The 11,816-nt window shown below is 37.2% G+C and overlaps 1 protein-coding gene across 1 annotated transcript in view; it reads left to right on the top strand.

The window, feature by feature from the left end:
- Positions 1–10,385, top strand: part of LOC103598829 (disks large homolog 2-like) — a 192,171-nt gene extending 181,786 nt beyond the window's left edge. The window contains exon 7 of the mRNA XM_008582881.1: positions 10,039–10,385. Within this exon, the coding sequence (XP_008581103.1) occupies positions 10,039–10,206 (168 nt within the window). The 3' untranslated portion in view covers positions 10,207–10,385. The remainder of the gene's footprint in view (positions 1–10,038) is intronic.
- The last annotated feature ends 1,431 nt before the right edge of the window (positions 10,386–11,816 follow it).

Below are 11,816 nucleotides of genomic sequence, written 5' to 3'. Positions count from 1 at the left end.
AATAGCTACATAGAACCTCCCTCTGGGTCCTCTTTCGTGTCTATGCCCCATCTCCCACCCTCAACTCAATTCCCATTTTCCTAATTCAGGCCTTCGTCATCTATCATTTGTAATATTGCCATCATATCCCCTCTACTTATTTTGTTTTTCGGCACCAAGTTCTTGAACTTCAACTTTTCACTCTTGCCAGGGTTAGTTATCCTCCCCCAAACACAGATCGAATCACGTTAAATGCCTCTGTGAAACCCTTCCATGGCCACTTGTGTCAGAACTTCTTAACCTAGCAATCCAGGTCCATTTCTGCTAGCACCTTCTTTTCTTTCTCCCTCTCCATGCTCTATGCCAGCCACCCCAGCGTGCTCACAATTCAAGATCAAATGGGATACTCATATAATTTCCCTGCTACCCTCGTAAGTATGTGATAAGATTACTTGTGAATACATGTGAATGTATTTATGTTTCTTTGTTTATGTCTCACCTTGTTCGGTAAGAAATGTGAGGTGGGAAAACAGTTTACTAACTGTAAAACACTTCTGCGATGCTATTTTTAAGCCATGGAAATAATTGAATTTCCAACCCAAGGGACCCTAGAGATGATGGAGCCCAGCATCTTCATTTTCCAGAGCAGCTCACTCTTCGGCTTCAGTAAGTTAGTGGCAGAGTTAGTTATGGAACTCGAATTTCCACTTCACTGCATCAAATCACTTCAGGAAAATGAAAATAGATTTTAATCCCTCTTGAGAAAGGATGGGAGCCTTCTACATTTATTTAATTCACGGGTAATACATCTGTTCATCTATTATCCATAGTCTCTCTGAGAAAAGTAGAAATAGTTTGAATTCTGCCCTAGTTTCTTCCTTGCTGCCTGCCTGCCACATTCCTCCCAGACCCCCAACTGTGAACTAATTTGCTTGAAACAGTCCCCTGTGTTCTGTACCTAACTAATTTTAATTGAAATCTAGTAACAATTATCTAGCCCTTTCCTACTGGGTCAACCCTTTGTGTTTTTCTACAATTAATAATTCAGTTAAATTTGTAGTTCTTAGCCACTCTTATTTCAAGACAGCCTTCTACCAAATCTATTCTTTGGACACTTTTGCCGATAAAAGCCATTTTAAAGTCCTAGTTTCACAGGAAATGGATATGCTCTATCACAACAGCGACCTATCAAGTGCCAAGTATTACACATTTTATTTGCTTTATTTCTAATCATCCTTTCAACAATCTAGCAAAATAAGGATGGATATCTTCTGGTGCATGTGAGTAAAGTGGATCTCAAAGAGGTTAATTAACTTTCCCAAGGTCAAACAGCTGATAAGTGAAGAGACCAGGATTTAAATGCTGGCCTTCCCAAGTCTACATCCAGTGCTCTTCCCATGACATGGCTTTCAGAGCAGGCAGGTGACATGAGCTGTGATGCAAAACCTGAGCAGTCATGAACCTTGGTGCTGCCTTTTGAGAAGCATCACCAGAGAGATCAATCCAACCTTGGAGTCTTGTAGCAGGGCTGGCAATAAGCACATGCTTCTTGCATATTCCCTGAATTATTTCTAGCTGTAAGCACTCCTGGGGTACAGGAATGATGGTAAAACAATATTTCTCAATTTTAGGCAAGAAATGACTCCCATTGCAGTCAAGATAAACTCCAAATTTTCTAAAATGCTTATGATGCCCTGTACCACCAGATCCTTGAGAGGCAGTAGTATGTTATGGTTATGAATGCAGACTCTTAAACCAGACTGCCTGGATTTAATTCCTGGCTTTGCCATGTATCAGCAATTTAACCTTGGGCAAGTTACTGAATCCGTGCCCTAGTTTCCACCTCTGTAGAGTGGGGATTGTTGTCTGTTCTTACTTCACAGAGCTGTTGTAAGGGCTAAGAGAATTCATAGATATTTAATGCTTAGCACAGTGCCTGGCACACAGTGATTGCCAAGTTCATGTTCATGTTCATCATCATCATCACCACCCCACCTTCAACACCTTCATTTCTCTTGCCTCATCTCTCAACTCTTTTCCATGTTTCCCCCCATATCTGCCCTCCAGTGACATCTTCAGATATGCCCATCCCCTCTCACCTCCAGACCTTCACATGTGCCTCCCTCTGTGCCTGGAATCCTCTTGCTACTCCTTTGCTCATGCCTCTCTCTCCACCCATCCTCACCAACTAACTCTCCAATCTTGTCTCAATGTCACTTCCTCCAGAAAACTTTCTCATACCTCCTCATACCTTAGTAAGGGCCCCTCTTCTGTGTCCCAGAGCATTCTGACCTTTTCTTGTCATCGCACTTACTACCCAGTGTTTAATTTTTGTTTACCTGTCATTGTCCTCCACTGAACAGCAAATTGCATAACAGTGGCTATGTGTCACTCTACTTCACTCCTTCCATTAAATTGGAAGGGAAATAACTAAAATGAATATTTTAAAGAAACCAAATTTATATCAGCACTATATTTAGCTCTAGGTACTACTCCAGGCACACGTTGAAAGATAATAGCCATGCAGTTGAGCATCCATCCATAGTGCCATACTTGTCCCCACAGGCACTTAGCTGAGTCTCTGATGAGGTATTAAATGACATCAAGATGCCAGAAATAACACCCATAAGAGACATCCAGAAATGGAATGAACAGACTAGAGAAGGAAAGAGTTCCCTGTCACTGGAGGTTTACCAGCAGAAGCAAATGATCCCATAATAAGAATGACATGCAGAGATGGAAAAGGGAGTAAGATCATTCAACCTGGAGAAGAGAAAACTGTCTTCAAATTACAAAGAGGATCATACAGAAGAAGAAATAATTTTGTTCTGTGAGCCATCAGAGAGCAAACTGGAGCCAAGAAGTGGAAAGTACCAGGAAGATTCAACACAAAGAACTTTTTTATCACTGGAGCTGACCCCAAATGAAATGGATTTCCCAAAAAGATAGTGAGTTCTTCATCAGAGCTAAGCCAGTGTCACAGAGAGGTTAGGTGATCATTTGCCTGGGGTAAAGTAGTGAGAATACGTGAGTCACTTATTCACTTGTTTATTCACTCACTCAACTCTTTGGTTACTATGCATCTACTATTTGCCCGGCACTATGCCAGGGACACAAGTTTCAATCAAATGAGAGTCCATGGAAGTTCACAAGTAAGCACATTCCAAAAGTCAGTTCAAACTGAATCATTAAAAAGTAGGAGTTTTCCAGGTAAGAAAGGGATGAGAAACTATGTTAGATAGGAAAGTAGTATGTGCAAGATGCAGAAATGGCTGAATCAGAGAAATAAAAAAAGGTCAACATGGTGGGGGACAAGGGTATAAAAATAATGTGGTTGAATCAGCCTGCAGGTACAGATCAGGGTTGAAGAGGATCACGAAGCCTCTCCCCATTTCTGAAATTCTCTGATTCTGATATTATCCATTCCATAACACTAAGAGAAAAATATTTTCAGAGAACAGAGTAATTTATTCAGAGATCCCCTGGATCCCCAGGTCAGGGTTCCTAGTGGCTGAAGTAGCAAACATCACGCTCATCTTTTAAAAATGGAAAGAAAAAAGGTTGACCTTGGGCATGGTACCCCATTCATCTTCATATTAGCATCTGAAAGAAAAAACTCCAACAACTGAAAGTCAACTAAACGTGCTCAAATTTCTATCCATCTCCAACATGGTTGTGAAAAGGATGTTATAACAAATAAAATTTAAATATTTTTATTATCCAATGACAGTCACATGCATAAAGAGGTAGCAATAGATGGAATTTTTCTAGCCCACCCAAAGCCTTTTGCTTCAGCCCTACATGATCTAATCATTATAATTTGGGCTGTAGTGTCTAGATCGGTTTGCTTTGGGGCTATTACAGAACAGACCAGCATATCATTCCCAATCATCTGCTGTCAATTTCAGGGAGCTTGAGTTATGCCTTTGAAAGGCAAATTTCTGAACTGGAATCTTGTAGGCTTAGATCTTCAGAACTGGGCAGGATGCTAAAGAAAAGACAGTGGGAATTGGTAGTTAAAAGCTCAGGCGTTTTAGTTAGACTGTTTTAAATCATCCTCTTTCCACTCTATAAACTTGAGTAAGATAGTGTCAAACAAAATCACAACAAATTCAGTTAAAGACCTCAGTTGGCTTTATTACAATTCTAGAATCAGGCAACACGTTATTCCATAAAATACAATAAGTGTTCCAATGAGCTGAGCAGAGGAGATTGATTTTATAGACAGAAAAAGATTGAAGAAAACATAAACAAAGAACAAAAAGCTGATTGGTCACTTCAGAGTTACTTTCCTTGTAAGGTAGGGACAGGAACACAGAACAGAAAAATAATTGAGTAGGTAACATCAGGATATTTCTTGCTGTCTCTTTTGTGTAAGAATTAAAACAGAGGGAATTTCATTATCATACCTACTGAAGATTAAAGCTGGCCTGTTTGGGAAGTTAGCTGTTCTCTCTCCTGACTTCTTACAAGGTCAGGCCACAACTTAAGTGATATAGAACTTAGCAGGAGTGACTCCATTTTGACTTTTAGTCTGGTTTGTTGGGGCCTAGTGCAGGAACTTAGTCCAAAACAATCACCTCCAATGACCATTTTTACTTAATATTAGTGACTCTTTGATCTCAGTGTCCTTATCTGTAAAATGGGAAAAATAATCCAAGCTTCCTGAGGACTAAATGAGATAATGTATAAATATCTCCTACATACATGCAAAATGCTCAACAAATGTTAACAATGATTATTATTATTAATCGTGACAATAATTACATCCAATCTTTGAGAATCCATGCTTCAAAGAGAATTCTTCTCAAGGAGAAAAGAACTCTAAAGAGAACTAAGAATCCATTCATCCAGAAGGGAAAATTCAAACTGAAGCAAAAAAAAAAAAAATAATAATAAATATGTGAGGCTGTGTCACACTTGGTATTTTATTTTTTTTTTAAAAGAGAACTAAGAATCCATTCATCCAGAAGGGAAAATTCAAACTGAAGCAAAAAAAAAAAAGAAATAATAAATATGTGAGGCTGTGTCACACTTGGTATTTTAAAATGTCATATCAGTGATGTAAACTGTGAATACCTCTGAAAATGTTATTTGAGCAAAGTTTACTGATTAAAACCTCAAACCTCAGGGATAGAAATAAGAATCAAAGTGACCTTGAAAATTTGAAAGACTAGAGGAAACCAGGAGGAAAACCAACAGGGACAAAGGCAATGTTATTGTTCAGGATAACAGCAGAAACAAAACTTTCCAGAAATGGAGAGACTCGTGTAGAATTAGACATAAGAGGAGCAAGATTTGGTTATTACTGGTCCAGTGGAAAAGGCATGCACACACACACATACGAGTACTAGGGCACCTCTGCTGCAGTGTAAAGAACACTGGGCTGGGCAAGAGGAGCCCTGGGCTGGTCCTAGCCCAATGCTAACTCCCATAGGACTTGCGCCAGTTCCTTCCCCTGTGAGGATCTTCTCTAATGCTCTGATGTATGAGTGCTGGACAAATAAGTTTCTAAAGCTCTTCTAGTGCTGAAATTCTGTGTTCCTAAAAACAAACAAAAAAAAAAACCATGAAGTAACCCATATATTATGTTCTGCATTGGTTAATTCCCATCGGATTTTTTTTTCATCACTTATAATCACAGCTCTTTGAAAAAACACTAATGAAAATAATAAATACTATTTGCTGAATGGCTGTTTGTACCTGCAACAGCCCTGATAGGTAGGTAGGTATTATACTCATTTTACAGGTCAGGAAGCTGAGATTCTTCAAAGAAGTTAAGTGACTTTGCCAAAGAAAGAAATTAAGAGATTTTCTCAAGGGAGTCTTGAGATTCAAAGCCATTTCTGTCTGACTCCAAGTCTTTCCTTCCTTACTACTCTCTTACGCACTTTTCTTAGTGCATTAACTGAGAAAAATTCAGAGAATGACTAGAATGATGAAAGATGTAGAAATCTTATGCTACAGAGGAAAGGTCCAAGAAATGGTGCTGTTCACTTGGTTCTCACATCAAACATCAAAATTTATTCCACTAAAGATTAAATAGCTAAAAATTAAACTATGGTTGTACTACAGGAAAACATGGGTAATTTGTTAAATATATTTGAGAGGGAAAGATATAATATAAAACTCAAAAGCCAAAAAGGAAAGAAAATAATAAATGTGACTGTACAAAACGTTGAAAAATTCTCTATAAAAAAATATAGCATCCAAGGGAAAAGTGAAAACACGATAAAATACAAATATAATAATGGAAAATACAAATAGCAAACCAAAACAATATTTCCAATAGTTATCTGAGGAAGCACTAATATTCTCAATACCCAGATAATTTTTAAAAAAAACCAAATTTTAAAAAATAGACAAAATAAATGAATAAGCATTTTATGTAAAAAGAAATTCAAGTAATAATGAACATATAAGAAGATGCTTAACCTCATAATTGAAGAAATGCAAAATTAAAAAATACAGTTGTTTATCAGAATAGAAAAGGTCAAACACTGAGGTATGTACAATTATAAGAGTGTGAGGAAGGGGCCGGCCTGGTGGCGCACTGCTACAGTGCGCCGCTTGGGAAGCGCGGCGGCGCTCCCGCCGAGGGTTCGGATCCCACGTACAGACCAGCCGCTCACTGGCTGAGCAAGGTGCGGGAGCAACACCGAGGGTTGCGATCCCGTTGCCAGTCCCGGTCTGGTACGGGCGCGACACTGAGGGTTGCGATCCAATGCCGGTCACGAAAAAAGACAAAAAGGAAAAAAAAAAAAAAAAAGAGTGTGAGGAAGTAGAAAATCATATATTATTTGTGGGAGTATAAATTAATGCTACATATTTGGAGGCAATTTGGCAATGGGTATCAGAATTTAACACTTATTCCCTTTATTCAACAACTTACTGCTAGATGGTATTTATTACAGCATTGTTTATGATAGCAAAATACTGAAGCAATTTAAGGATCCATTGATCATGCACTAGTAAAATAAATTGTTTTACACTGAATAACAGAACACTCCATGGCTATTAAAAAGAATGAGATTCATGTGTAGGGATATGTGAAATAAGAAAGTTCTCTAAAATATATTAGTAAGTGGAACATATCAAAGTAGAAAACAATATGTAAAACATAATTTTATTTGTATAAAAATTTTTAATTATTTATATATTTTATAAAATAACATATTTATAACAAAAGTAATTACTAATACAATACAAAAAATAATTAGTAGTAATTCATATACAAGAAGCCATGAACATGGTTACCTCTGGAGAGAATAATAAGAGGTAAGAGAAACCTTCTATTTTTATGCCTTTTTATACTGCTTCAATTTTCATAAATGTCCATTATGTGCATGTATTAATTTTATTTTTATATTAATACATTACCTGGGCAATGAGATTATGGTCTTTTTTTATTATTTATTAGTTTCTGTATGTTTAATGAATATATAGTCTTTTTTTAAAATGTGCAATAGCAAATTAAAAGAAACAAAAATCCATTGACCTAGGAAGTTCATTTCCAGGGAATTTATCCTTCAGAAACACTTTAACAAGTGTTTGTAGTAGCAAAAAACTGGAAACAACTTTATCCACATCAAGGGGATCTCACTGAATAATTCTGGTACATTCATACCATGGAATACTATGCTACCCATTAAAAGGAATGATATGAACTGATGTGAAAGATATTCAAAATATATTGTTAAATGAAAAGCAAAACAAAAACAAGTTGTAGAATTGAATATGTGATATGATCTATTCATTTAAAAAAAAAGGCAATAATATATTAAAATATGTATGTAGAGAGAGCAACAGAAATAGTTATGTGCTTAAATGGGTATATAGTGAATTTTTAAAAAGCACTCACAGGACTGGATGGTTAACTCAGTTGGTTAGAGCCCAGAGTTGATAACACCAAGGTCAAGGGTTCAGACCCCTGTACTGACCAGCTTCCAGATAGATAGATAGATAGATAGATAGATAGATGATAGATAGATAAGCAAGCAGTTACCTTTGGAAGTGGAGATGGTGATGGGACTTCTACCTTTTCCTTTCATACCTTTCTGAGACAGAATTTATTTACCATGATCATACTGTTTCTATAAAGATTTTCTTTATTTTCTAACTGAAACATGCTGCTGGCCAGTTAGTTCAGCTGCCTAGAGCACAGTGCTGTAACATGAAGGTCAAGGGTTTGGATTCCTATACCGGCCAACTGCAAAAGAATTAAAGGAAAAAAGAAACATATTGATGGTACATATTTATACTTATGGGGTACAGAGTTATATTTCAATACATGTATACAATACATAATGATCAAATTAGGGCCGTTAACAAATTCATCATCACAAAAAATTTCTTTGTGATAACATTTGGGCTCCTCTTTTTAGCCATTTGAGGACATACAATAAGTTATTGTTAATTATAGATGCCTATATTATTTTTTAATAAAAAGTTAACTCTAATTGTTTGACAAAAGAAAAAATTATTTGACAGAAAGTTTGTGCAGTTCAGCTTTTTGCAGGCAGGGACCTGGATCAAATTACCTTTCCTGTCTCTTCTGGCTATCAGAGACATACTTCTGACTCATATCAATAGCCTAGACAGTCTCCAAAATGACTGTCATCTACCAAGGAGTACATCTGGAACTTTACAGTCTAAGGGGGCCATAGATTCAAATATCTTAACATTCCCTTCCCTCTGAGGTAGGAGAAATTTGAGGCTCAGAAAGGGATGACAGTCAGCTAATGAGTGGCACAGCCAGGCCAGGCCTAGCTCTGTGGAATTCCCAATGTCACCATGTATCAATGCTTGCAGTGAGTTCACCAGAATAGAAAGCCAGGCAAGAGGCAAGGAAAATTATAAAAGCCAATAAGAAGACTTTAGCAAAGTTATTGTGAGAGGACCAGAATGTGGAACTGGAGATTACAGATGTTCCAGGCCTGATGGGGCAAGTGTTAACCACCCCCATCTACCACTCAATATCACTGTCAAAGAGGATTGATGAGAGGCAAAATAAAACTATACATTTTACACATAGAAATGCCAGCCAGTTCTTTTACTCTTCTTTCGTAATCCATAACAACCTGCTGTGTAAATAAAAGGAAACAGAATTCTGACATCATCTCCAAAAACATAGATCTGTGCGGGTTAGAAAACTGTGCACTCAGTTCAAGCAGAAAAGCTTCTTAAATGGCTTGTCTTGTTCACTTTTGTTCCCCAACTTCTGTCCCTCTTCTGCAGCAGACACAGAGCCCTGTTGTTGGGGAGCACTTGGTAATTATACTGTGTTGACTTAGAATGAATTAATTCAAGAAAGATTTTAGCTTTTGCACCACATTAAATTTGACTTAAGAATGATTTTTTACTCTGGCGCAGTTTGGGGCTTGTTTTTTAGATGCTCTGTTTCTCTGTCAGTGTGGGTTCCAAAATGGGAGTTAGCAATAGCAAAATAAACTCAAGGGACTCTTTATTTCATTTTGTCAGAACTCATTCTGGAATTGTGCATGAGAAATGGGGCAGTCAAGTTTATTTTGGAACAAGGCTCAGGGCTGTCTAACCAAGCTCAGGATGACAAGACTAGGCAATTGACCAAAGAGAAAGATTTGGCAGACAGCCAGCCCCATTCCATAAGTCTCCCCAGAACCTCATCTGAATATATTAATCTGTCAGCACATACTTGTCTATGTGCATTGCGTGTGTCTCTCTTTATTATCCTGTTTCCCTCTAGTTTTGAAAGCTCCTATCTATCCCAGAAATCTAGAAAACACACAAGGACATATTAAATGCATGCACTAAAATCCTGGCAGACATGGATAGACAAAAATGTTTTTAACCCAGTCAGACCATGGCACAAAGACCACAAGATGAAATTTCATATTTCTGCTAACTAAAAATTATCAAGACCGTGAAATTTGCTAAGTTAACAAACACGTGCATAGGATGTGGGGTTTTGAGATATGTGACATAATTTTAAATAGCCTCTCAGTTTTGAGAAACTTTTTTTTTCTATAAGATTAATCTGCCTTATGAAATAGCAAAATTGTCTGGCTTCCTCTCTTGTAGGTGAATGGCATTGACCTTCGTGGAGCATCCCATGAACAGGCAGCTGCTGCATTGAAGGGAGCTGGACAGACGGTGACGATTATAGCACAATATCAACCTGAAGGTCAGTCAGAACCCAGACATATAAAGTTCCGATATGTCTCTGTGAATGTGTACTCACATTACTGATCACCTGTATTAACCAGAGTTACCACCAATAACGTTTTTTGAAACTACTTATGGTGAAAATTTGATGGTTCAAGTCCAAAGAACATGAGGCTTCATTTCCCCTAATCTTCCAGGAAAACATCAGGCAGTTAGAAAGGCCTGTATGAAAATATGAATTCAAATAAACAGTAAACAGCATCAGTATTATTTTATTTATATTCTCATCTGGTACACATTTTTGGTCACCAATGGATACTGTAAAAACAATTAAGACTTAGGAAGCAAAGAGGAGAGATTTTGCACAGAAATAGACCATGATCAGTAAACCAAATTCTCTCCTTATGGCATTAACTTAATTCTCATTAATACCAAAGTGGTTTTTGGATATCCTTGATGGGGATTCTGTTGTTATTGTTGTTGCCTCTTTTGCTACACTATCTCTTGTTTGCAATAAATCACTGTAAATCATTAGACTTAGTAAAGTGTCATAAATTATATTAGCCAACTGAAACATGATGATTCTAAATTGGATTAGCAATACCCCTGCTCTTTGATTTATTTAAACATCTGTTTCTGTGATCAGAATGAAGCTCAATGAGACAACTGGGATGTTACCTATTGTGTGGATGATGTCTCAGCAAATTCATATGTAGATTGCTCCTTTGTAAATGAATCATACTTAAGCTCACCACTGTGGACTAGACCTTATGCAAAAAAAAAAAAAAAGGCAAGGCAGAGAGAAATATGGCTTCTGTTTTCAAGAAATGTAGTTAATTGTTTTTTGTCCACTTGGCTAGCAAAGAGGAGTATTAAATAGCTAAACATGAGGGTGCGAGATGCCATCAAGGAAGAGCTTCTGTGCATATGTGTGGGTGTAAAGAGGTTCTTTGGCCTTTTCAAATGATTCTTTGTTAATGTCACTTGGTCTAATGTTTGGAAGACTGAGGTGTGTGTCTTGCCTGCGACAGCTTTTGTTTTACCATTAGTGGTGGCCAATCACACGTACTGCATAAGAATTTTTAAAAAAGCTTTCTTCCCCTTGTGTGTTTGGTATATTAGCTTCACTTCTGACTTGCTTTAGAATTAGAATTTGCAATTAAGTTATACAAAATTGTTTATAAATGTTTTCTCCTTTGGGCCTGAGCCAGATATGGCCAGAAAGCTGGGGAAGGGAGGACTTGTGATGGCCAAAGGTGGATGATGACAACACCAGGGGAACATACTCTTCCCAGCTAGTTTTGGGAAGTTTTTCTACTTCCGAAACGTTAGTAGACTTGTCTTCTAATAGAAATCAATGACTCCAAAAGTATCTATTGTAAAACAGAAAATGAAAATATCTGAGTTAGCACAATTGGATTAATGAATTCTACTTCATATAGTAAGAAATTTTTCATGGGAATCTTTAATTTTCTTGAGAGCTGTTTTCTTTCAATTCTATATCCTTTACCATCACATCCCCTGCCACAAGGGCATAAACATCCCTGGCTGTTTTCCTATTTCTGAAAAGTTCAACTCAAACAATTCTGTAGACCGATAAGATGGTTAGAATCATAGTTACTCCGATTAGAAGCTCTTGATAGTGATCAAGTGTTCGAATAACCTTGAACAGGATGATTTTAAGCTTTAAAGCT

The sequence above is a fragment of the Galeopterus variegatus genome, unplaced genomic scaffold (assembly GCF_000696425.1).
Source record: "Galeopterus variegatus unplaced genomic scaffold, G_variegatus-3.0.2 Scaffold2752, whole genome shotgun sequence".
In the NCBI taxonomy this organism is placed as follows: domain Eukaryota; kingdom Metazoa; phylum Chordata; class Mammalia; order Dermoptera; family Cynocephalidae; genus Galeopterus; species Galeopterus variegatus.
Note: the sequence above shows the minus strand (reverse complement) of the source record. Positions and strands in the feature narration are given on the sequence as shown.